Source organism: Lepidochelys olivacea, assembly GCF_965140295.1.
Source record: "Lepidochelys olivacea isolate rLepOli2 genome assembly, chromosome: 24".
Taxonomy (NCBI): domain Eukaryota; kingdom Metazoa; phylum Chordata; order Testudines; family Cheloniidae; genus Lepidochelys; species Lepidochelys olivacea.
In genome coordinates, this window is record NC_140434.1 from 4,398,218 (window position 1) to 4,419,401 (window position 21,184).

The 21,184-nt window shown below is 48.1% G+C and overlaps 1 protein-coding gene across 2 annotated transcripts in view; it reads left to right on the plus strand.

The window, feature by feature from the left end:
• BCAN (brevican) overlaps window positions 1–20,786 on the plus strand; it is a 50,724-nt gene extending 29,938 nt beyond the window's left edge. For both annotated transcript variants that reach the window (XM_084613922.1, XM_084613921.1), the window contains exons 8-14: window positions 824–2,107; window positions 8,000–8,107; window positions 10,632–10,790; window positions 15,704–15,786; window positions 17,256–17,400; window positions 18,591–18,773; window positions 20,561–20,786. In XM_084613922.1, coding sequence (XP_084470048.1) covers window positions 824–2,107; window positions 8,000–8,107; window positions 10,632–10,790; window positions 15,704–15,786; window positions 17,256–17,400; window positions 18,591–18,773; window positions 20,561–20,577 — 1,979 coding nt within the window. In that variant the 3' untranslated portion in view covers window positions 20,578–20,786. The remainder of the gene's footprint in view (window positions 1–823; window positions 2,108–7,999; window positions 8,108–10,631; window positions 10,791–15,703; window positions 15,787–17,255; window positions 17,401–18,590; window positions 18,774–20,560) is intronic.
• The last annotated feature ends 398 nt before the right edge of the window (window positions 20,787–21,184 follow it).

Consider the following 21,184-nt stretch of genomic DNA (forward strand, 5'->3'; position numbering starts at 1 on the left):
AATTCACATATTTATGAAAAGTAAAATGTGCACAGAGCCAGTTCATTTTGTAGTTCTGGCAACAAAGGACTCGGAACCAGCTCTTCCCCTCGTGTAAATGGCCTCACTCAATTCATTTAAATGGGAGTTCACACCAGCTGAGGAATCTGGTTTATAATTCTCAGACAAAAAACACTGTTGAAATGGAGTAAAGTTTGATGTTAAGTCAGCAAAACAAGGAGGGTGGATACTCTAGTGGTTAGGGCACTAGCCTGGGATACAGGAGACCTGCATTAAATTATCTTTTCTGCACAGACTTCCTGTGTAAACGTGGCCAAGTCAGTTAGCCTCTTGTGCCTCGGTTTCCCATCTGTAAATTGGGTATAATACCATTGCCCTATCTCACAGGGTTGTTGTAAGGATAAATACATTGAAGACTGTGAGGTGCTTGAGATATAATGGTAAGAGGGCAATATAAATACCTAAGATAGATATAATATGGATGATCAACTTAAGGACAAATGTTAGAGAGATGTCGTGATGATCAATGACGACATTTGTGTTCTGAAATATTGGTTTGAAATTAAAACTGTGGTTTCGTCATGTTGAATCATTTCATTTTGATTGAAAATGCTGAAATATTTAGCTCCAACATTTCCGCTTAGAAACTTTTCATTCCACGAGAAGTTTCAATATTTCAACTTTTGCGGAATGGTAACTTAATTTGAAATGTTGACGTTTTCCCTGGGGGATGAAAACCCCTGTTTCCGATCAGCTCTGGTTGTTTGTCCTGAAGGAGGCAGGAGGTAGTTTGATCGCTGTCTTTTTCATTTGAATTTTGCAGAGGAAGAACATGGAACTGACCCGTTGGAGGGAGAGAACGTGAGGACTGCTGAAGAGAAGCAGACTCCAGGCAGCAGCCAACAGGGATCAGATGGGGTGAATCTAGTTCTTCCCACTGAGATGACTCCAGGAGAGCCCCAGTCCATGGTCCCCCACGCAGAGGTAGAAATGACTGGTGGAGACATGACCGCCAGCCCTACAAATGCGCCAGCGGAAATCTCACCGAAACTAGCCGGATCCGGTGATGCAATCAAACCCAATATGTCTCACGTCCCTGTCAGTTCCCACCAAGAACGCAGAGAGGAGCCCACAGCAGAAGGCAGCTCTGCTGATGGCTTAGGAGTGGATTTCATCCCTGGTTCATCCCTGGACCTAGAGGTCATTGCCACGAAGAAGGTGGATGCTCTGGAGCAGCTAGCTCGCACCACCAGCTCCAGGGGCATCAAGGAGGACTCTGGGGTGCAAGAGCACTCTCCTACCGTCGCTGCTTCTGCTGCCCCAACTGTGGGGTGGAAGGCAGAAGATCTCAAAGAACCAGGTCAGCGGCTCTTTACGGAACGTGCCCAGACCTACGCCACACCTCCAAGTGGGCTTGTGTCCGGGATGAGCAGCACACGCCCGGGTTCTTCTGAAGATACAGAGCTGTCTGGAGATGTGGCTCTTGGCCCAGTGTGGCCAGAAGGGACCTCAACGATTCAGGATACCCCGCTGTCTGCATCCCCTGGTATGGGAACATCCAGCCTCCAGGAGAACGAGGAGCACTCGGGTTCTACCTGGCTTCTGCAGCCCGCCGCCCCCCGCTCCCAGACGGAGGACATCCGCTCTGCCTCCCGACCGGAGGGGACGATGGTTGCCCTCACCATTTCGCACACCGAGGTAGGCCAGGTCCACACCGTGCTGCCACCCAGCGGGGAGTCTCCAGCAGAGGACGACAGCCAGACGGTGGGACGCAAGAGCGTGGAGCCGCCCGACTCCGACGCGAGTGGCCCGTTGTCAGGTGAATCATCTGAGGAGGAGAAAGCCACTGAAGAGCAAACTGTTCCCTCCGCGACCCCAGCAATGGCGGCCATCTCCCCCACGGGTACTCCTGGAGAACCAGAAGGGGAAGGATGCTCATCCAGCGCCAAGCACGGCCTCACCTCCCCCACTGCAGACGTCTTCAAAGAAGCATCGGGCCCAGCGTTGGACGGGATCCCTTCCACAGATGCCCCTTTGACCACCACCAGCCCTCTCCCCGTCCTGCCAACAGACAGCGCCAGCCTGGGAGCAGGGGTGAACATTTCAGGTAACCCGTACGGCTCTGCTGCCTTGGCCCTCTGGGCAGCCATATACACCGGCCTCTCGCACTAAAAACCTCCCTTGCACACTGTGCTTTCCTCTGTCTCTCCATTCGTCTGTCTGTCTTTCTCTCCCCTCCCCTCTTCAGCTGGATCAGGGAAGTTTAAGGGTCCGGAGAAGCACATATTTGTCAAACAAATTAGTCTCAACTGCGCATGCACTTTAAATCTCTTGCTACTTCTGTGAAGTGTTTTTAACGACTGTTTCGATGAAAAAAAACCCCAACGTACTATGACTAACAACGGTACTAATAAAGCGAATTAAAAGCTTTCTAGAACAAAACCACCTTGGCTAGATCTGTGCTTCCCTTTGTCCTGATTGGTCCATTGCCTTGTGTCTTATTGCAATTTTCCTCGTGTGTGTGTGTGTGTGTGGGTGTGGGTGTGTCTCTCCCACTGATGAACTAATTCTCTTTACACCTGGCCTAAGAACTGTGGGCCAAACTATAAACCCTTTATGTATAGTGGGCCTGATTCTCATTTACCCTGAGGCCCCTTTGCACAGCTCTGCTGGTGTAGCTTGTTACTGTTTGCATTGTGATGGTGTCTTGAAGAGTTTTGCAAACTGACAAACTGGAAAAAAAATTCAGCTTTGGTGAATGGAAACATTTGGAGCACTTTTGAAATATTTCATTTGGATTTTGACCGTAGACCACCCCTTTTTCAACCTTTCAAGTTGCTTGAACTGGGAAAAAAAAAAAACCCACCCCAAAACTTTTCCTTTAGAAAATGCCGAAACGGAATGTTTCTTTTTCCACATTGGTTTGAGCCCGGAAATTCGCTGAAATTGCCCCTCTCCCGTGAACAGTTTCAGTTTTGACCAAATCGGCATGCGTTGGTGTGAAAACCATTTAGTCAGAAATTCCTGACTAGTTCTAGCTGCTGTTGCTTGGGCTCAGCTTCTCTCGCTGGGGCTGCAACAGATTCATCTCCTCTGTGAATTGGCAAAGAGGGGGGCCTGGAATCTACGTTCACCAGTGAGCTACAGTTGTGTCTGGGGGGGCCCCCCCGTCAGCGATCAGGGCAAGAATGGAGTGAAAATTTTCATCCAAAACTTTTTTTCACTGAACGCTGCAGGTTCAGCCACACCAAAACACTGGCGAATTCATGTAAAAAAGAAAACCAAAATTGCAAAAAAAAAAAAAAAAGAAAAAAAGCCCAGGTGTTCCGTTCTGCAAGTTTCAGAATGAAACTTTTTGATTTTTTGGTTCAGAACGACTTTGTTTAAATTATTTAAATTTTTAAATACATTTCAGTTTTTTAAAGAACACTTTAAAAATGCTCAAAATTCAAGTGCATTTTGCTCCAGGTTGAACAAAGTGTTTCATGTGACCCAAAACAAAGTTTTTTCAAACTTTTCAATTTGCCCAACATTTTGAAAAATTTCATTTTCAGTTTAATTCGAACCAATTTTTCCCTCGGTTTTTCTGAATGGCCAAAAACCGAAAAATGTCATTTGCCCAACTCTGATCGGGCCTCTGGTGCTAGGAGCGGTACAAACCCACAGGAAAGACCCAGTCCCTTGCCAGAGAGCTTACAATCCAATAAAGAGGGCTACTCTTAATTAAACTAGTATATTGCAAATAATAGCCCAAACCATTGTAGTAGTGAATTAAGAATTAAATGCAATTATGACCCCTAATAGGTTAGGGGGAGGGATAGCTCAGTGGTTTGAGCATTGGCCTGCTAAGCCCAGGGTTGTGAGTTCAATCCTTGAGGGGGCCATTTAGGGATCTGGGGCAAAAAATTGGGGATTGGTCCTGCTTCAAGCAGGGGGTTGGACTAGGTGATCTCCTGAGGTCCCTTCCAACCCTATGATTCTATGATAGGCTTCCATGTCACATTTCAGATGAAAGAGAAGGCCTCTGGCAGCACAGCATTGTGGGTCAGTGCTGAATCATAGGGAAGAGCGCCCTCTGCTGTCACAGAAACACAACCTCCTGCAGCAACCTCAGACATCTCCCATCTACTCACCGACCTAGCCTGATTCAGCTCAGCTGATATAGCCCAGTTCATTCAGATGGCAGGCGGAGAGAGGGAAATGAGTTAGCGCTAGGGTGACCAGAGGTCCTGATTTTATAGGGACTGTCCCGATTTTGGGGGCTTTTTCTTATATAGGCACCTATTACCTCCCCCACCTCCTGTCCCGATTTTTTACACTTGCTATCCGGTCACCCTAGTCAGCGCTCAGATTTCCGAGTGGTAGCCGTGTTAGTCTGTATCAGCAAAAATAACGAGGAGTCCTTGTGGCACCTTAGAGACGAACATATTTATTCGGGCGTAAGCTTCGTGGGTTAGAACCCGCTTCAGCGTTGTGCTTCTGCGGAGAAGGCTTTGTCCTTATCCCTTAGGCTGTCGAAGGGAGTGCCAACTCTGGGATTGTAGCCTCTGGTGGAGCTGCAGTAGAGTCAGATGTGCAATTTAAGCCGTGCAATGCACCCTGTATTGGGGTAGCTGACCTGGGTTTCCAGGGTCCGATCAATTGTGCATAGGCCCTGAGTGAAGGTGCCGCGTACCCCGACAGAAGGAGATCTTCTGCCGACATAGGAATACCGCCTCCCTGGATGACGTTAGCTATGCTAACAGCAACATTTGCAGTGTAGACCAGGACCAACGGGAGACAGGGATTGTTTAGGGTGGCTTTAAGGAAGGCTCACCAGGCACAAAGAGAAATTTGGGCTGCAGATCAAGACATGTTTCCTGTTGCTCAGAGCAGAACAGTCTCCCTAAGGGAGGTATCCATCACATGGGGGCATTTTAGGTGGGACCAGACAAAGCACTTTGAGATTAGAATAGGGAAATGATCCTTACACATGATCTGTGGTAGGGTGGGACCGGATGACCTCCTAGGTCCTTTTCCTCTTTAAGAAGCTCACAGAGGCCCTGATCTCCTCACTGAGAAACTCCCACTGATCCAAAATCTTGCGATGCTCCCAGCAGAAAGCACGGGCTGACTCTGACGTGAACCAGTCTGGTCTCCCCAAGCCCTGCATCCGTTATCGGTCTTATTAAAGCAAACGCTGCCGTGATTATAAATACTGTATGCACTGCGCATTCCCCCTTTTTAATCCCTAACCCAAGGTCAAAGGCAGAGACACTGTCTTTATGGATGAGGACACTGATTTTAGTGGGAGTTAGGCACCAAAATCCGTTTGAGGATCTGGGCCTAATATCACACATCAAGTCTGCAGCAAGGGATGAAACTCAGGACTCCTAAGTCCCAGCCTAGCAGCCGATAACCACGGGACTGTCCTTCATTACTTCACGCAGCATCCTGTCCCCAGTATTGATCACTAGAGGTGCTTCAGAGGAAGATGCAAAAGAACTCCTGCAGTAGCTAGATTCGGGATAGGCAGCCGGCCTAAGCCCCAGCAGAGATCCTCTTAAGCCTTGAGGAGGTTTTTACTTTATATCTATTGCAAACCTCTGTTTTTTTAGCATTTACTCTTCTATGTCTGGATCTTCTTGTTAACCACATCAACCTCTCAAACCTCTTTGACTCCTTCTCAGTTCTCAGCCTCAATGACTTCCTGTGGAGAGGAGAGCCTCAATCTGGTTTGAAAGCCTGGTGTGTCAGTACCACGTAGGAAAGATGGTGCAGTGGTAAGGGCCCTCGCCTATCACTTGGGAGACCTGCATACAAGTCCCTGCTCTACCATGGGCTTCCACTGTGAGCTTGGGCAACTCACCTGGCCTCTCTAGGGCCCAGTTCCCTTTCTGTCTAAAGGAGAAAACAGCACGGCCCTGCCTCCCAGACAGCAGAGAGGATAAGTACATTAAAGATTAGCAAGATGCTTGGATGCTATGGGGATGGGAGATAGATAAGTACATATTTGTATCATGGACCAAGACCCTATGGTGCTGGGTGCTGTGCAAACACAGACCAAAACTACAGTCCTTCCTCCAAAGAGCTTGAAGTCTACCTATGAGACAGCAGATTCAGGCGAGGGGGATTGGAGCTCAGGAGTGCGACTCTGGACAATGCTGTCTGCTGATGTTCGTTAGGGGTGAAATTTTCAAAGCCAAATAAAAGATTTGGATGTCCATTTACCACTCAAATTAAAATCTTCACCTGCATGTTCAGAATGCCGTGAACACTCTAACCCCTTGGAGGAATGTGATTTTAATTTTTTTTATATAATATTGATGTTTATTTTTAAGCATTTTTTCAATTTTTAATCGATTTAAAGTTTCCCGGTGACTTAAGCCCCATAATTTTGTGCATTTCCCCCACAATTTTTATTGTTTTACATTTTCACAGTTGCAGGAAATTATGGGAAGGTCAGGCAATATGGGGGAGGGGGAGGGATCAGGCAAAGATTATGGCAGGAGATGTTCAGATTCAAAAAGTTAATGCTTTATAACCGGTATAACACAAATTGTCACCATCACATGCCAAAATATACAAAGGGCATATCCTTAAACCGAACTCTAAGAAGTTCTCGAGCTGCCGATTGCTTCCTTTGCCTAGCTGTAAATTTCAGTTGTAATTGATGGAAATATTTTTCCATGGGTTTGCCTGTGCCTACGGTGCAATTGACACTTATCGGCATTCACCAATAAAAATCACATCCTTCCAAGTCCGTTAGTGAGATCACTGTAATTCTTCCCTGTTTGATAAACGGGGAAACTGAAGCACAGAATACTTCAACTAATACAAGGCTACAGAGCATGGGAATAGCGGAGCTGAGAACGGGACTCAGATTTACTGGGGGGCGAGTGCTTGGATCATTAGCCCAGGCCGCCATCCCCCGAGGGTATTTCCCAGCCAAGGCCATTCTCTATCCCCGGATAAGTCTGACTCTTAGCTCAGTCCTATCTAGCAGGAGGGCACCCACCACCAGAACTCATTCCTATTCCTTGGGAGACAGCAATCCCTTCCTGAGATGCATGTCTCCACCTCCTCCCCCTCATGGCTTCTCAGACAATCCTCCCAGTGCGAACGGAACATGCGGTAGATCCTCTTGCTCTGAAAGAATCCCCCTTCTCCCTAGAGTCCACTACAGCACTCCATCCCCGGGGCCCACAAATCCAATGGCCAGTACTGAGCGCACACAAAGACAATTATTAGGGTTTTATTGAATGCCCCTCCTCACCCCCTGCCCAGCACTTACCTTCTCTAGGGATCCTTTGAAAGGTCAAATGGCCACCACCACTCAGGTCTGTCCCGTCGGCTCTGTGGGATGGAACCCCATTTGTAACAGTATCCGAGAGGGCTCGCCACGTCTGGGGGGGGGGGGGGGCTGCTGCACGTGGGTCTCCCAACATGACTGAGGTTCATGAGATGGAACCTTAAACACCGGTGCTGCTTCTTTACCCTTCTTTACCCGCAGTGGAGCCCCCAACATGGGGGTGTCTGGTCACGCTCGGCTCTCCAAGAGGACTGGGGCATTCGGTTCTTCATGCTGCCATAAGACTGGCTCGTTGCTCTGCATCTCTTGCGAGCCTTAGGCCTAGACAAAGCAGGCCTCCTCTGGTTTAAGATCTGACAGAGAGCCAGAACTTTAGGGGTATGCTCAGGTCTTGCAGTGAGGTTTGAATCCTGCCCTTTCCCAACACTTGAGAGGGAACTGCGGGTTGGCAGATCTGAGGCTTGGAGTCCACCTCGATTTACACTGCATTCTGGGCATTTCACAGATTCGGCATGAGCAGGAGAGAGGGCTGCCTGCTGTCTCCCTGGCAGCTGGCTCTGAGACCCCATTGATGGCTCCTGGAGAAGTCTGGAACAGTTGCAGCCAAGCCCGATCTCTCAGGGTGCTGCTCAGATTTGCTCCCACGATTAATGTCACCTGGGATCCCAGGGCTCAGCTCCCAGCTTCACTCTTTGAATGTGCTTTCAGATGACTGCATCCCAAACCCTTGTATGAATGGAGGGACCTGCAGCGAAGAAGAATACCACATCAGCTGTATATGTCTGCCAGGCTATGGAGGAGACATCTGTGAAACAGGTGAGTCCAGGCGGGCACCACAGACACAGCCTGAAAGGCTGTTGTATTTTGAGGAAACAGAACAAACTCACAGCCCGCTTAGGCTGCTAATTGTCCTGCGTGCCACAGGCAATTTCAGGGCAGCAGCTGGAATAGAACCCAGATCCTCCAGCTCTAACAGCCACCTGAGCTCAAGTGGTGGAGGGGCCTATGACACACAGTTGAGCAGTTCTGATTCTGTCCAGGAGAGGGCAGTGGCACGCACACACCAGTTTAATAATAATAAGTCCCTGGTCTTCAAACCAACAATGAGACCTTGCTGGTTTTTAATTTCAGTGGAGTTCAGTGGCAGAACTGGTGGACTCTAACTCTGCTTCAGTGCATAAAACATAGCCCTTGTATAGCCCCAGAGCTGCAGGGACCTCATGCTAGCAGAGAGAGAGGACCTCAGGTCTACCTGACCCCATCTGTCCATGGCCCCTCTGCTAAGAAAGCCAAGAAGGGGGCAAATTTAATGCCAGCCAAGAAGGTGCTTTTGTTATGTGGACATCTTTTCAATTGGATCACGACCCAACAATTCAATTCATGTAGGCCACCACCCGTCTTGTGGGGCTTCAGCTCAGAGATGCATGGCTCCATACGGCCCCCCGAGCCCTCCTGTAGACTACAGGGCTTCACTGCTGAATAACACAGCTAGAGAAAAATCAGGATAAAAAGTGTCCAGAGCTCACGCCCTGGGACAAATGACTAGCGCTATGGGAAGGATGGAAGTTCCATTTCGTGAAGGATTCCAAGATTTTGAAATATGGCTTTGTTCTGAATTGGAGCAAAACCTAAACGTTTCAAAATTCTCCACAATGAAAAAGTCCACAATAATTTTGTTTTGGGTCCATCGAAATGTTTTGCTTTGATTTTTATTTAATTTTGTATTTTTTATATATATACACACACACACATATACACAATATAGTATTATAATACCATTACAATATACAATACAAAATAAAAAAAAATTTAAAGGAAAAATTGAAACATTTTGTTCCACAAATATTGAAATGGGATGTTCTGACATTGTCAGAACTTTTTCTCTCTGGTTTTCTTCCTAAACGAAATTCCAGTGAAACAGACCCAGTTTTGCAAAGTGTTCGCCTTTCGACGGAACTGCATAGTTCAGTGATAGTCAAACTTCAGTGGTTCAGGAGCCAAGTCAGTGATCAACATTACCCAAAAGAGCCCCAGTAGCGCGAATTCATTGTTTCATTTACATATTTTATATATATAAAATATTCTCACAGCAAAATGACTGATCAAGTATTATATTACCAACTACAATTGGTTAAAACAGTAAAAGCATCCTGATTGGTTAATAATTAAATCCCACAATGTTTTAATATCACGTGCTGCAATGAACCACAGGAGACACATTGAAGAGCCACTTGCAGCTCATGAGCCTTAGTCCGAGTATCACTGGCATAGTACAATGGAATGTGGATCCATCAGAGTTTCTCCAATGAATGCTATGTAGGACCCACATTTCTCAAAGAGACACAAAGACACACAACCACAATCCTAGTGACAAACACTTAAACACCTAAAGTGGAGCAAGCCTGTTAAAAGAATGTTAAGGTGTCTATGAACTGGGGCAAAACGTACCCAGAAATAACACGATGGAATAAGCTATTTGAATAATTAAGGCTCACCAGACCAGTTAAAGGTTAAAGAAAATCCAATAAATAATCATGAAAGACCCAAGGTTGGAGGGAAGCAAGAAGGAAAGACAATGAACGGATAAGAGCTATAATGCCTGTGTCTCCATTGCTTTCTACCTTGGGCGGTCATTTAAACCAGTGCAATCTGAGTGCAAAACACTGCTATTTTGATCTGGTGTAAATGACTGAGCAAGGTGCAAAGCAATGGAGAATCAGGCCTATAAAACGCAATAGAAAAGTGGGCTGCTAGGAGAATGGTTCTGTTCAGAGACAACTCTGGAATTCATGCGCATTTATATTAACATCCCTTTACCCAGTTCTGGCAGAGAAGTACAGTCATGCTCACTTTAAATCCTCTTTACGCTGCCCCAGCAGGGTAAGGACGCACAGTGCAACTGAGAGAACCAGGTCTTTGTACTCAAGGGGAGCTGTACAATAGTCACTGATGGAGATGCGTGATCCACCAGACCCCCCAGGGTGTATGTCTGGAAGATCCAGAGTCACACCAGGTGTGAATCTGACTCTAACCAAAATATAGGGCCAGATCCTCAGCTGTATAAACTGGCTCCATTGACTTCATCCAGTTTACATCAGCTGAGCATTTGGCCCATGGTTCATAATAATGCAAGGCCCTTATCAACCAAAACACGTTACGGGAAGCGGATTTTTGCGGAACGAGGTTCTCTCTTGATGTTTCTTTTGAAATGAGCATTCGACAGTTGCTGGGCGTAGCTGATCCGTCTCTGTACGGACACGCTTGTTTCTCTCGCTTCTCCAGTCATCTTGTCACTTTCTCCTCTCATTGGCTCTCGTTTGTCCTCTTTCCTTCTCTCCAGATCTGGAGAAGTGCAGCCCAGGCTGGGACAGCTTCCAGGGTTCCTGCTATAAACATTTCGCCACCCGAAGGAGCTGGGAGGATGCAGAAACTCAGTGCCGGCGTTATGGTGGCCACCTGGCCAACATCATGACCCCCGAAGAGCAGAACTTCATCAACAGTAAGCGGCATTGCCTTCAAATATCGGGAGCAAGGCCTCCCTAGAATCATGAGCTGGGGACTTCAAAATCATGAGTTAAAAAAAAATACGTTTGAGCTCCTTTTTATTTGCCTTCAGGTTCCAGAGGCTAGGGAACATGCCTACACTGCATTGCAAACTGTTGTATCTAGTGTGACAAGTTCCTCCTCTGCCTTGGTGAATCCTGCGCTTTCTGGCGGATTTGCTCACCTCAGAGGTTCATGGCAGCCTTCAGTTTGTCTGCTTTTGCTAGAGGCTCAAACCTGCCGTTCACTCAGCTAACCTCATCACTGGCCAGCATGGGGGAAAGGGAGAACAATCTCTGCAGTCTCTGTTATCCCACCTAGTGGGTTGGGGACTGAGCAGATCCCTCTCCAAATTAGACCTTCCCCTCTGATGTGACTTTCAGTCCAGCTCAACTCCTCCTATGTCAAATAGTGGGTGGGGGGATGGGGGAACTCAGGCCCATCCTCTACTCCCGGTTCCAGCCAAGGGCCCTGTGGATAGCAGCTGTCTATAATGTCTCCTGTAATAGCTGCGTGACAGCTACAACTCCCTGGGCCACTTCCCCATGGCCTTCCCCCAGCACCTTCTTTATCCTCACTGCAGGACCTTCTTCCTGATGTCTGATAAGTCCTCAGTCCTCCAGCAGCACGTCCTCTTGCTCCCAGCTCCTTGCGCGCCTCTCTTTAAGTGAAGGGAGGTCTTTTTTTTTAAACCAGGTGCCCTGATTAGCCTGCTTGCCTTAATTGGTTCTACCAGGTTCCTGATTGTTCTGGAATAGTCCCTGTTATCTTACTCAGGGAAAAGGGACCTGCTTAATCTGGGGCGAATGTATCTACCTTCTAGCACTTTCCTGTAGCCATCTGGCCTGGCCCTGTCACACTAGCTATGTGCAGATAGCAACACACATTTGTGTTTGTAAGTTTGTTCCTAGGTAGTTTCTGTAGCCTTGGGTCCAGGAACTACAATTCCCAGGATGCACTGCAGAGAGTGTGAGGGCGTTGGGGAAGGAGAGAGAGAGGAAGAGAAGGAAAAATGAGAATATGAGCTGCGGGAAGAAGCGAGGGGAATAAACCTTACCTTTGCGGTTATCTAGCTTCCTGAGTCTTCCTCACAGCGGTTGAGGTACAAAACAAATTGGTGACAAGCACTAAAACCCCCCCAGCGAAACCGAAATCGAACTGTTTTAGGGCTATCCAAGTGCCTCATAATCCTTGCTACTGTTACCTGCTGTTGCTACTTCCAGGAAAACTCCACACTGGCCTAAAAGCCTGCTGCTGCCGGCAATTGCAGCTTGCTGAGAAGAGAAATTTGAAGGAGCACTATCTATTTTTCAACATGCTCCTTTTCTCCAGGTGGCACGTTCCCCTGCAGTTCCGAGTACTCAGCTGCACCACGAACAGACTTTTACAGGGCTAGTCAGCAATTCTGTGACCAGAAAATCTTACCAGCTGATTGTTCTCCACCTTTCTTCCTGACTCCTCCAACTTGCTTCCACACTTATTACCATGATGCCTGTCCTGCTTCCACTGTTCTTCGTGCCTTCCCCTCAGGACATCCGTCACTCCCATGGGAACAGTGGAGGTCTTACTTCAGCAACTATGTGCTTGCTGTAGAAACTTCTCCACACACTCCAGAAAGACTTACTGCTTCATTGCCTTGGTCCCAAAGGGCAACAAATCTTCAAACATCTTCTTCCTTTTCCTGACATACTGCAAAATGTGACTCTCTCTGCCCCGGAGGATCATTTTAATCCTTTACTCAATGTTACTGCTGGATGCTTCACGTTCTGTTCCCGTGTATAGATGCCTCATGAGCCCATCGAGTACTGCATGGCTGCCTTATGTGAGTTGAGTGCAACCTGTGAATTTGCCATTTTCACAGATGAGATGCTCAGGATCAAATCATCATGAAGACAGACAGTTCCAAGATTCTAAGACTGTCTGAAACTATGCTAAGTAGACATCATTGAACCGGTTGACTCATCTGAATGGGTTTCTCCTATCATTCTTGCAAGGAAACCTAATGGTGCCATCTGCACGTGTGGACTTGAGAGCTCTAAATTCCAACAGAGTGGTGGATTGTCATCCTCTAACCAACGTCAGTGAAAAGCTGCTCACCTTGAAGGAAGCAAGAATCTTTATGACCCTTGATTTATCCTCAGTGTACCACCAGATCCCCTCAGTGGAAGTATCCCACATGTACACAGCTTTCATCACTCCAGAAGGCTTGTTCCAATTCAAACGGATGCCATTTGGGTTAGCCTCTGCAGCATCTGTATTCCAGAGAATGATGCATGTGATCGTTAGAGAGATACGGGTGTCCTTTCAAGAGCACAGTGTGGTGTACGGCAAAGATGATTCTGAACATGATGTCATCCTAACAAGGGTTCTAGAAAAACTCCAACAACATGGACTTACTAGCAGCGCACACACACAAAAAGGCAATTCTGTACTGACTCAGTGTCATGTCTAGGTCATATTAACTCTTGGAATGGCCTACAACCAAAACCAGACCACGTGAAAGCCCTTTGCGAAGCACCAGAGTTGGACAATAAGGACAAACTTTGATCCTTCTTGGGACTGTGCGAATACTATTCAACGTTTGTGCGGCAGTTTGCTCTGAAAGTAGTTCCTTTGTGTTGTCGCCTAAAAACGAATGCATGGCTTGAATGGAATGAAGTGCGCAAGAACAGCTTTAATGACCCAAAACCCGCAATTGCCACCGGCCCAACTCTTTGCAGCTCAAACGCAAAAGAGCTAATGATTGTCACCACGGATGCTTGTGAGTGCGGTCGTGGTGCTGTCTTGACTCGGCTAAGAAATGGACAAGCAGTCATTATTGCATTCGGGTCCAGAGCCCTGAGTGCTCCAGAAAAAACAGATTGTGTCATTGAGAAAGAAAGTCTGGCATGTTTCTGGGCAGTAAGACACTTCAGAACCTACCTGTGGGTAGGAGATTTATCTTGAGATCTGACCACAAACCTCTTTCAATTCTATTCACCATGCCAGGCTTGGCTCGACCAGACCAATACTGGTCAATCATTTGAGCGCTGTGAAGGAGCAAGGGGAATAAAACTTACCTTTGCTGTTCTCTAGCTTCCCAAGTCTTCCGCACAGGGGCTCAGATACAAAATAAACCAACGTCTGTGGGACCTGGGTTTGTACACTCGGTGTTTCCAAGAGTGTGCTTGAGCGTTCTCACTGCATTGTAAACCTGGGTGTACAATTGCTGGGCCTGGGTCTCACAGCTGGGCTAATGCGTCCACGCTGCACTACACCGACCTTCTGACTCAGATCTGTGGCTTGAGCTGCATCCACACTGACAGGGCTTGGCCCCAAGTCACAGTGGGACTCAGGCTCTGACCCAACCCCTAGCAGGATCCTAGGACTCGGGCCTCAAGTGCTCGCTGACCTGAGTCAACTGATTTGTGTGTGGACAGAAGAGGGTGGGGCGGGGCTGGGTTCAAACCTGAGTCAGAGCCCAGCCTTGTCGCGCAGCGTAGACAGACCCTACACATTTTTGAGCTTTTCTCTGCAACCACGACAGTTAGAAACTTACTTTTAGTTTTTCAGTGAAAGCTGAAGGCTTGTCTAGATGAACAAGTTAATTCAGGATAAAAATGGGGTATAAATCTACACCGCACTCGCCTGCCACGCACATGTGCGTCTGGATCCTGCGGCTGTGCACTGAAAATTCCCTAGCGCACTTTAATCTACTCCTGTTTCAAAGCAGGGAACTCCCTCTGTAGCCTGTGAACTTTTCTCCCCTCTCCCGGCAGCATTCCCTGCTGTTCCTTGCAGCCGGTGTGGAGTGCCGCTCCCTTGCCTTCCTCCCCTGATGCATTAGCTAAGCCATGGTGGTGGCAGCAACAACCTGCCGATTAGAGAGAGCTGCTCTGTGCGTGTGTGCACGCACGTATCACGTGTGCACACCTGTCTGAGGTGTGCATGAACGTTCCCGTGTGTGCGTGCATGTGCGTGAAGGAGGCTCACCTCACTGAAAGTGGTGCGAGACACAGAGGTAAATGATCATGGAAAACTCAAGGATAGCTAGCTAGCTAGCTAGGATGTATGGGGATAGATGGATAGATAGATACTAAAGTTTAAAGAAAAACAAAGAGCACTCATGAAAAACCCAGGGAGGGAAAGAAGGCCGTACAGTGGGACACAGGGAGAAAGGGACAGAGGATCAGAGAGAAAGCGGATGCCGTAGTGGGGCAAAAAGCAGTCCAGAGCAGGAGGAAGGGAAGGTGTGAGACAGGGGAGGGGAAAGGGGGATTGTGTGCCGAAGGTTGCCGCCCTAACCTGGCAGGGCTGTCACTTGCAGTGTGAGCAGTGGGCCTGCACAGAGGCGGTGGGGAGCGGCTGCAGCTTGGAGTGCGGGATGAGAGGATGGGGAAATGGATGGACTCTGCTGCCCTCTCCTGGAAGGACCCAAGAACGAGCCCCCTTTAAACGAAATACCTTGAGCTTGACTCTGGGCTGCCCTGCACTTTGTGCATTTACCTCAGGGCACAGGGGTTACCAAACGCTACCAAATCACGACGAACACCTCGGACCTTAGAGCTGGTCGCAGTTGCTTGGGAGTTTTCCTCTTTTGTCTAAATGCCACAGGAATTCAGTCAGCCTCCCATACGTGTCCTTGAAAATCACAGGTTGAAAATATAACCAGCTGTCTTGGCAGGGAAGTCAGTTCTCCTGCACCAGGGCACAGATGAGAGTCAGGTGCCCTGTGTCCAGGTAATTCCTCCTTAACCATTGGGGGATTTTTGCCCCTTCCGCTGACGTGAGACAGGATACCGACCCAGATGGGCCATGCTTCTGCCAGTCTGGCGGTTCCTGTTGGTTTAATTCGCACTGCACTAACCACAAACCCCCTTTGGATTCCAGATCAGTACAAGGAATATCAGTGGATCGGCTTGAATGATCGAACCATCGAAGGAGATTTCCAGTGGTCCGATGGGAGCCCCGTGGTAAGTCACAGGGGGTCAGCACTCTGCTCTTCAGTGCAAAGGCCCCTTTGAGTCAGTGTGAGAGCTCAGTTAACCGGACACAGACTTACCAGGCACACAAACACTGGCTTAGCATGGCCATTTCAAATCATACACAGTAAAGGGCGAGGGGAAAACCCCTGTCAATGGCCTTTTGTTCTTCACAATCACTCGGAAAATATTCTACAGCTGTGGGTATGAATCAGACACTTGAATCATACTTTGCATCGATAGGCTGCTGGTTACATGGTAGCACTGGAAGGCAGGCTGTAACCTTGTGCCAGACCACCTTGAGCTTGGACAAGCTATGTGTGATTTGGCTGGGAGGCCTCTGATGAAAACCCAGGCACTGGTATCAGTGATTCAGTTATAGGCGTTTTTCTTCTCCGAGTCTGTGCTGGGCAGAGGTAGAGGGCACCGGGCTACTGCAGGGATCTTTGCAGGAACGCCCCCGCCCCTTTGTTGTTCAGGGCCAGGGCCCAGGATATTAAAAGGCACTTAGGCGTCGCTGCATTCAGCATTGCAGTGCTTCACTGATTTAGGAACTGGCACCTGATTTTCAAAAGTGATTTAGGCACTTCTGAGCCTTAATCCCGTTGACTGTCAAAGAATCCAGGCTTGGACCTTCAGGTGCTTAGCACCCACACTTGGGATCAGATTCAGCTTACAGCTCTGTGTGTGCGTGTGCTCTCAATGGGAGCTAAGACCGGCTGAAAGCCTGCTCCCAATTATGGGTGCTGAAACTTTGCAAGAATTCTTGGCCTTAAGCCCTCGTGGTATTTTTTCCAAAGCAGAGGGAGGGGGGAGCTAATTCAGATTAAATTCCCTTTTGCTGCACCTCTTTCAATTCCCTGTGCAGTTTCAGGGGGGATGTAGTATTCTTCCCTTTCTGTTGCCGTGGGCGGTTAAACTTTCCACCCCAGAGGTGGCTGCATCTAAGGGGAGGGTGTAGAGACTTTCAGGGTTACTGTCTGACGTCCTGAAGGTTTTCCATGGTAACCTTGGGTTGGTCCTATTATCCTTTCCAGAGCAGGCCTTCAGGTTATCATCGTTTACAGTTGCTACTGATGCTACGACTAGCTAAACCCAACCCAGCGAGTGAAATGGACCTTGGAACAGCTTCCCAAGTGGCACAGTGGATTCTCCATCACTTGGGGTCTTGAGTTCAAGACTCGCTGCCTCTTGCTAAAAGACACCGTCTAGCTCAGTCACAAGTTATGCATCCAACACAAGATGAAATTCTCTGGCCTGTGCAACACAGGAGGTCAGACTTGATGATCCCAATGGCCACTTCTGGCCTTAAAAAAATAAATACATCTATGAATTTCCCCAGGCCCGGTCCTGTCTCCTATATCTGATGGCATCCGGATGACCTTTTTGTGTTGGAGCCCTAGCTTTTTCGGCAGTGTATTCCCCGCTGCAGAGCTCACTCATGCTCCTTTTCTTGGCAGCTCTATGAGAACTGGCACCATGGGCAGCCCGACAGCCATTTCCTGTCCGGAGAAGACTGCGTGGTCATAGTGTGGCATAACGGGGGGCAGTGGAGTGACGTGCCTTGCAACTACCACCTGTCCTACACCTGTAAAATGGGTCTAGGTAAGCCTCAGTTATACCACATCTTCCACTGGTGCCGCCTTCCGCTCTGAGACCCAGGTGTTAGCACGGGGGCGGGTGGGGAGGACAGTTGGACATTCAACAGGTTTTTTCAATGGAAAACGGGCCCCGTGTCCAAAACAGACATTGGAATTGTCCATTTTTGAGGTTTTCATCCCCTAAACTGACGTTCTGTTGGTTTTTGGTAACTTAAAAACAAATACAAAACCACCAAACAGCGTGGCCAGTCGGGCAATAGATTTGATTTTACTGATCCTTTTTGCTCACACGGCAGGAGCGTTCTGGTTTTTGGGTGCCGAAAACTCAGCATTTTTCAAAAAACGTTGGGTTGCTGAAAACGAACATTTGTCAGGTTTGGGTTTTTCGGGGCAGTGGGGGGAGCCCCAAATGGTGTAGAAACATTTTGACAAAAACAAACCAAAAAGTTTTCATGTAACTTTTGCACAAAACATCCCCAACTGCCTGTGCTAGCCTGCAGCACTATACAAAAGCAACACTAACCAGCGTCTGATTCGGGTGCCTGATTCTCTGTTGCGTTGCACCTCCTGCAGGAATTTCCATCCGTGCAACGTGTTACCAGCCAGCCTGGGAGCATTTTACACCCATTTTGCACTGGGGTCGATAACAGCACAAGGGGCAGGGGAGCAGAGAATCAAGCCAGTCTCATTGGGGTGGGGACTGGTTTTTTGGTTCGGTGTTTGTACAGCCAGGAGGCCCCGGGCCATGACTGGAGCTGCCAGGTTTTACTGCAACGTAAGAAGAAAGCAGGAGACACATTTTTCCATGTATACCACCAAGAGAACTGGGTGGAAATGATGCAAACCCTAAATCGGATTGAAAAATAGAAGGGGATAAGAAAAAAATGACAAACATTTAGACTAAAATTCTGAGTCCCCCCCCACCCCACTTTTTTTTTGGTGGAAATGAGAAATGTTGGTGAAAAGTTTCAGTGAAATTTTGAAAGGTTCCTCCCCCGACCTCTAATGTCTCTGGGTTCCCTGAGGCAATGGAGGGGGGAATCGTCTTGCAGAAGGGCTACTTGGCGGGGAAGGGAGAGGGGTCATCTTGCTAGGGTGTACTTGTGGGGCTTACATCATGTCTACCCCGGCCAAGACAGTGTCACATCCTGCATGACCTTTAACCCTTTGTCTCCCTTTCCATCGTCCCCCCAGTGTCTTGTACCTCCCCGCCTGAGATAACAAACGCCCACCGGTTTGGCAAACCAAAGCAGCGCTATGAGATCAACTCCATTGTACTGTATCAATGCCTGGACGGCTTCACCCAGCGCCACTCACCCGTGGTTCGGTGCCAGGAGGACGGCCGGTGGGAGTGGCCGCAGCTCAGCTGCGTTCCGAGTGAGTGCTTGGCAAACGCAGGGCTGAGTCCCTAGCCACCTCGTGCCTTTGATTTCAATGAAATGATGCTGACTCAGACCAGCAGGGGATCTGGCCCCTCAACTCCAATGGATCTGTGCCACTTTACACAAGTTGAGGGTCTGGTTCCTAGTATCTCAGCTGGCTAAAGAGCAGCCGAGGTGACAGTTCTGCATAGCCTGGAACACCGGCTCCTTTCACCAGTGCTGGCAGAGGGCGGGTTTTTGCATTGCTCGTGCCCCCCAAAGGTCAGGTGATTTCAGTGGGTGTGCACAAATACAGGTTCGGGCCAGCTGTTTCCAGATGGGCACGGTGAGACTCTAAGAAGGGTCATTAGATGCCATGTTCTACAGCGTGACATCATTGCCTGCAGGATCAGGAAGGGATTTGCCTCCCATGTGTCACTTAAAGTCAATTAGATGCACTGTGGGAGCTTTCCAACAGCTGATGAAAGAGCAGCTATTGTCCTGGGCTGGAGGCTGGACACAGAACGGGATGGACCAATGCTCTGATCTGCGCTGGGAGGAGGTGGGACGCTGAGCTTGCGTGGTCTGCTACAAGATGGCCGTCGGTGGCGTATTGGGCTAAACAGATCAGTTGTCCGATTCCCTATGGCAATGGGTGAGCTAACCCAAACCAAGCAAATATGCCGTGTCCTGAGTCCCGGGTGTATATTTGGCTGAACGGGGAGCAGGAAGTGACGTATACGTGGGAGGGCTACTGCAAAGCCTTGGGGCTGCATGGGGTGATCTGTTTGAGCATACCTGGAAACTTGCGAGAGCTGGAGCAAAATGTGTATAGCAAATAATTGATCCCATCCGTGTGTCGTCGAAAATCCTAGCGCATGACAGACAGCTCGAGGACTGTCTGCTTGATGTGGGATAATGCTGGACAAGCAACTAATGAACTCCCAGTGCGATGGGTTGGCTAAAAGGGCAACGCAATCCTTGGATGTGTAAAGGGGACGAGTGAGTAGGAGTGGGGGGAGTGATTTCACCTGTGTATACAGCATTGGTGAGACCAATCCTGGGATACTGCGCCCAGTTCTGTATCCATGATTTAAAAAAAAAAAAAGTTGAAAAATTGGAAAGGATGCAGAGAAGTGCCACAACATTCATTTGAGGGCTGGAAAAGACGTCTTATGGTGGGAGATTTAAAGAGCTCAATCTGTTTAATTGGCCAAAAAGAGCAAGGGGTGACTAGATTCCAATGCCTAAATACCTTGTAAAAACAGCAGATACGGAAGGGGTTTTTAATCTGGTGCAGAAAGGCAGGACAAGAACCAATGGCTGGAAGTTGAAGCCAGAAAAATTCAAATTAGAAATAAGGCACATATTTTTAACAGTGAGGGTGGCTGACCACTGGAATAAACCACCAAGGGAAGTGGTGGACTCTCTAGGTCAGTGGGTCTCAACCTATTTACCATTGTGGCCGCATCCAATACTATCTGTATGGCCCTGAGGATGTCACATGGGCTGCAGCTGTGTGCTAATTGGGCTGCAAGCGGCCTGCGGGCTGCAGGTTGAGAACCGCTTCTCCAGCTCGTGATGTCTTCACATCCAGACTGGTTGCCTTTCTGAAAGATGGTTGAGTCAAACCCAAGTTATTGGGTTCAATACGGAAGTAACTGGGTGAAATTCTCTCGACTGTGTTATACAGGAGGGGAGAATGGATGATCTAATGGTTCCTTTTGGCTTTATAATCTATGAATCCAAACGTGCTGGCATTTGACTGATGCTTTTGCTCCTTGTATATTTCTCTCTGAAAAGTTGGACCAAACCCTTGATGGCTGAGGATGGACCCAAGATGGAAGACATCCCTTCCCAGGGCACTGGGGCCGGTTCTGAATGGAAAGGGAGCTGGGAATATTTTTTTGTAAAACAGTCTGAAAACCAGCAGGAAAAGCAACGATGTCTTTCTCCCTGTCATATTTTTTATGTATGTATAAAGAAATTCTAATGACTAAATATTCCCTTTAAAAAAAAAAAAACAAAATCGAGAGCAACATAAAATGTAACTTTTCACTTTGTGTCAGGAGTATTTTGTTATTGAAATTGAAACTGAATTGAAATCAATGTGGGAGCCAAAGACCATGTGACCTTCGACCTATGGGCAGAGCCACATGTCACTATGAGTGTGGTGAACCTCTCTTCTACCATTGGCCAGTGGATTTGTGCCCTCCACCCGCACCTTTATACAAGGAAGTTGTTCCTTAACTGCTGTCTGTGTTTGTAATCTCTTGCTTTGCTCTGTAGAATCAAAATGCTTAAGTGTAAGAAGAAAACAAGTGGGGGAAGTGCCTGGAAAATGAGATGACATCATGAAATGAAGTGACCTCATTTCCTCCGCCAAGGACATGACGACAGGAGGCTGGGAGTTTGTCACTGCAATAA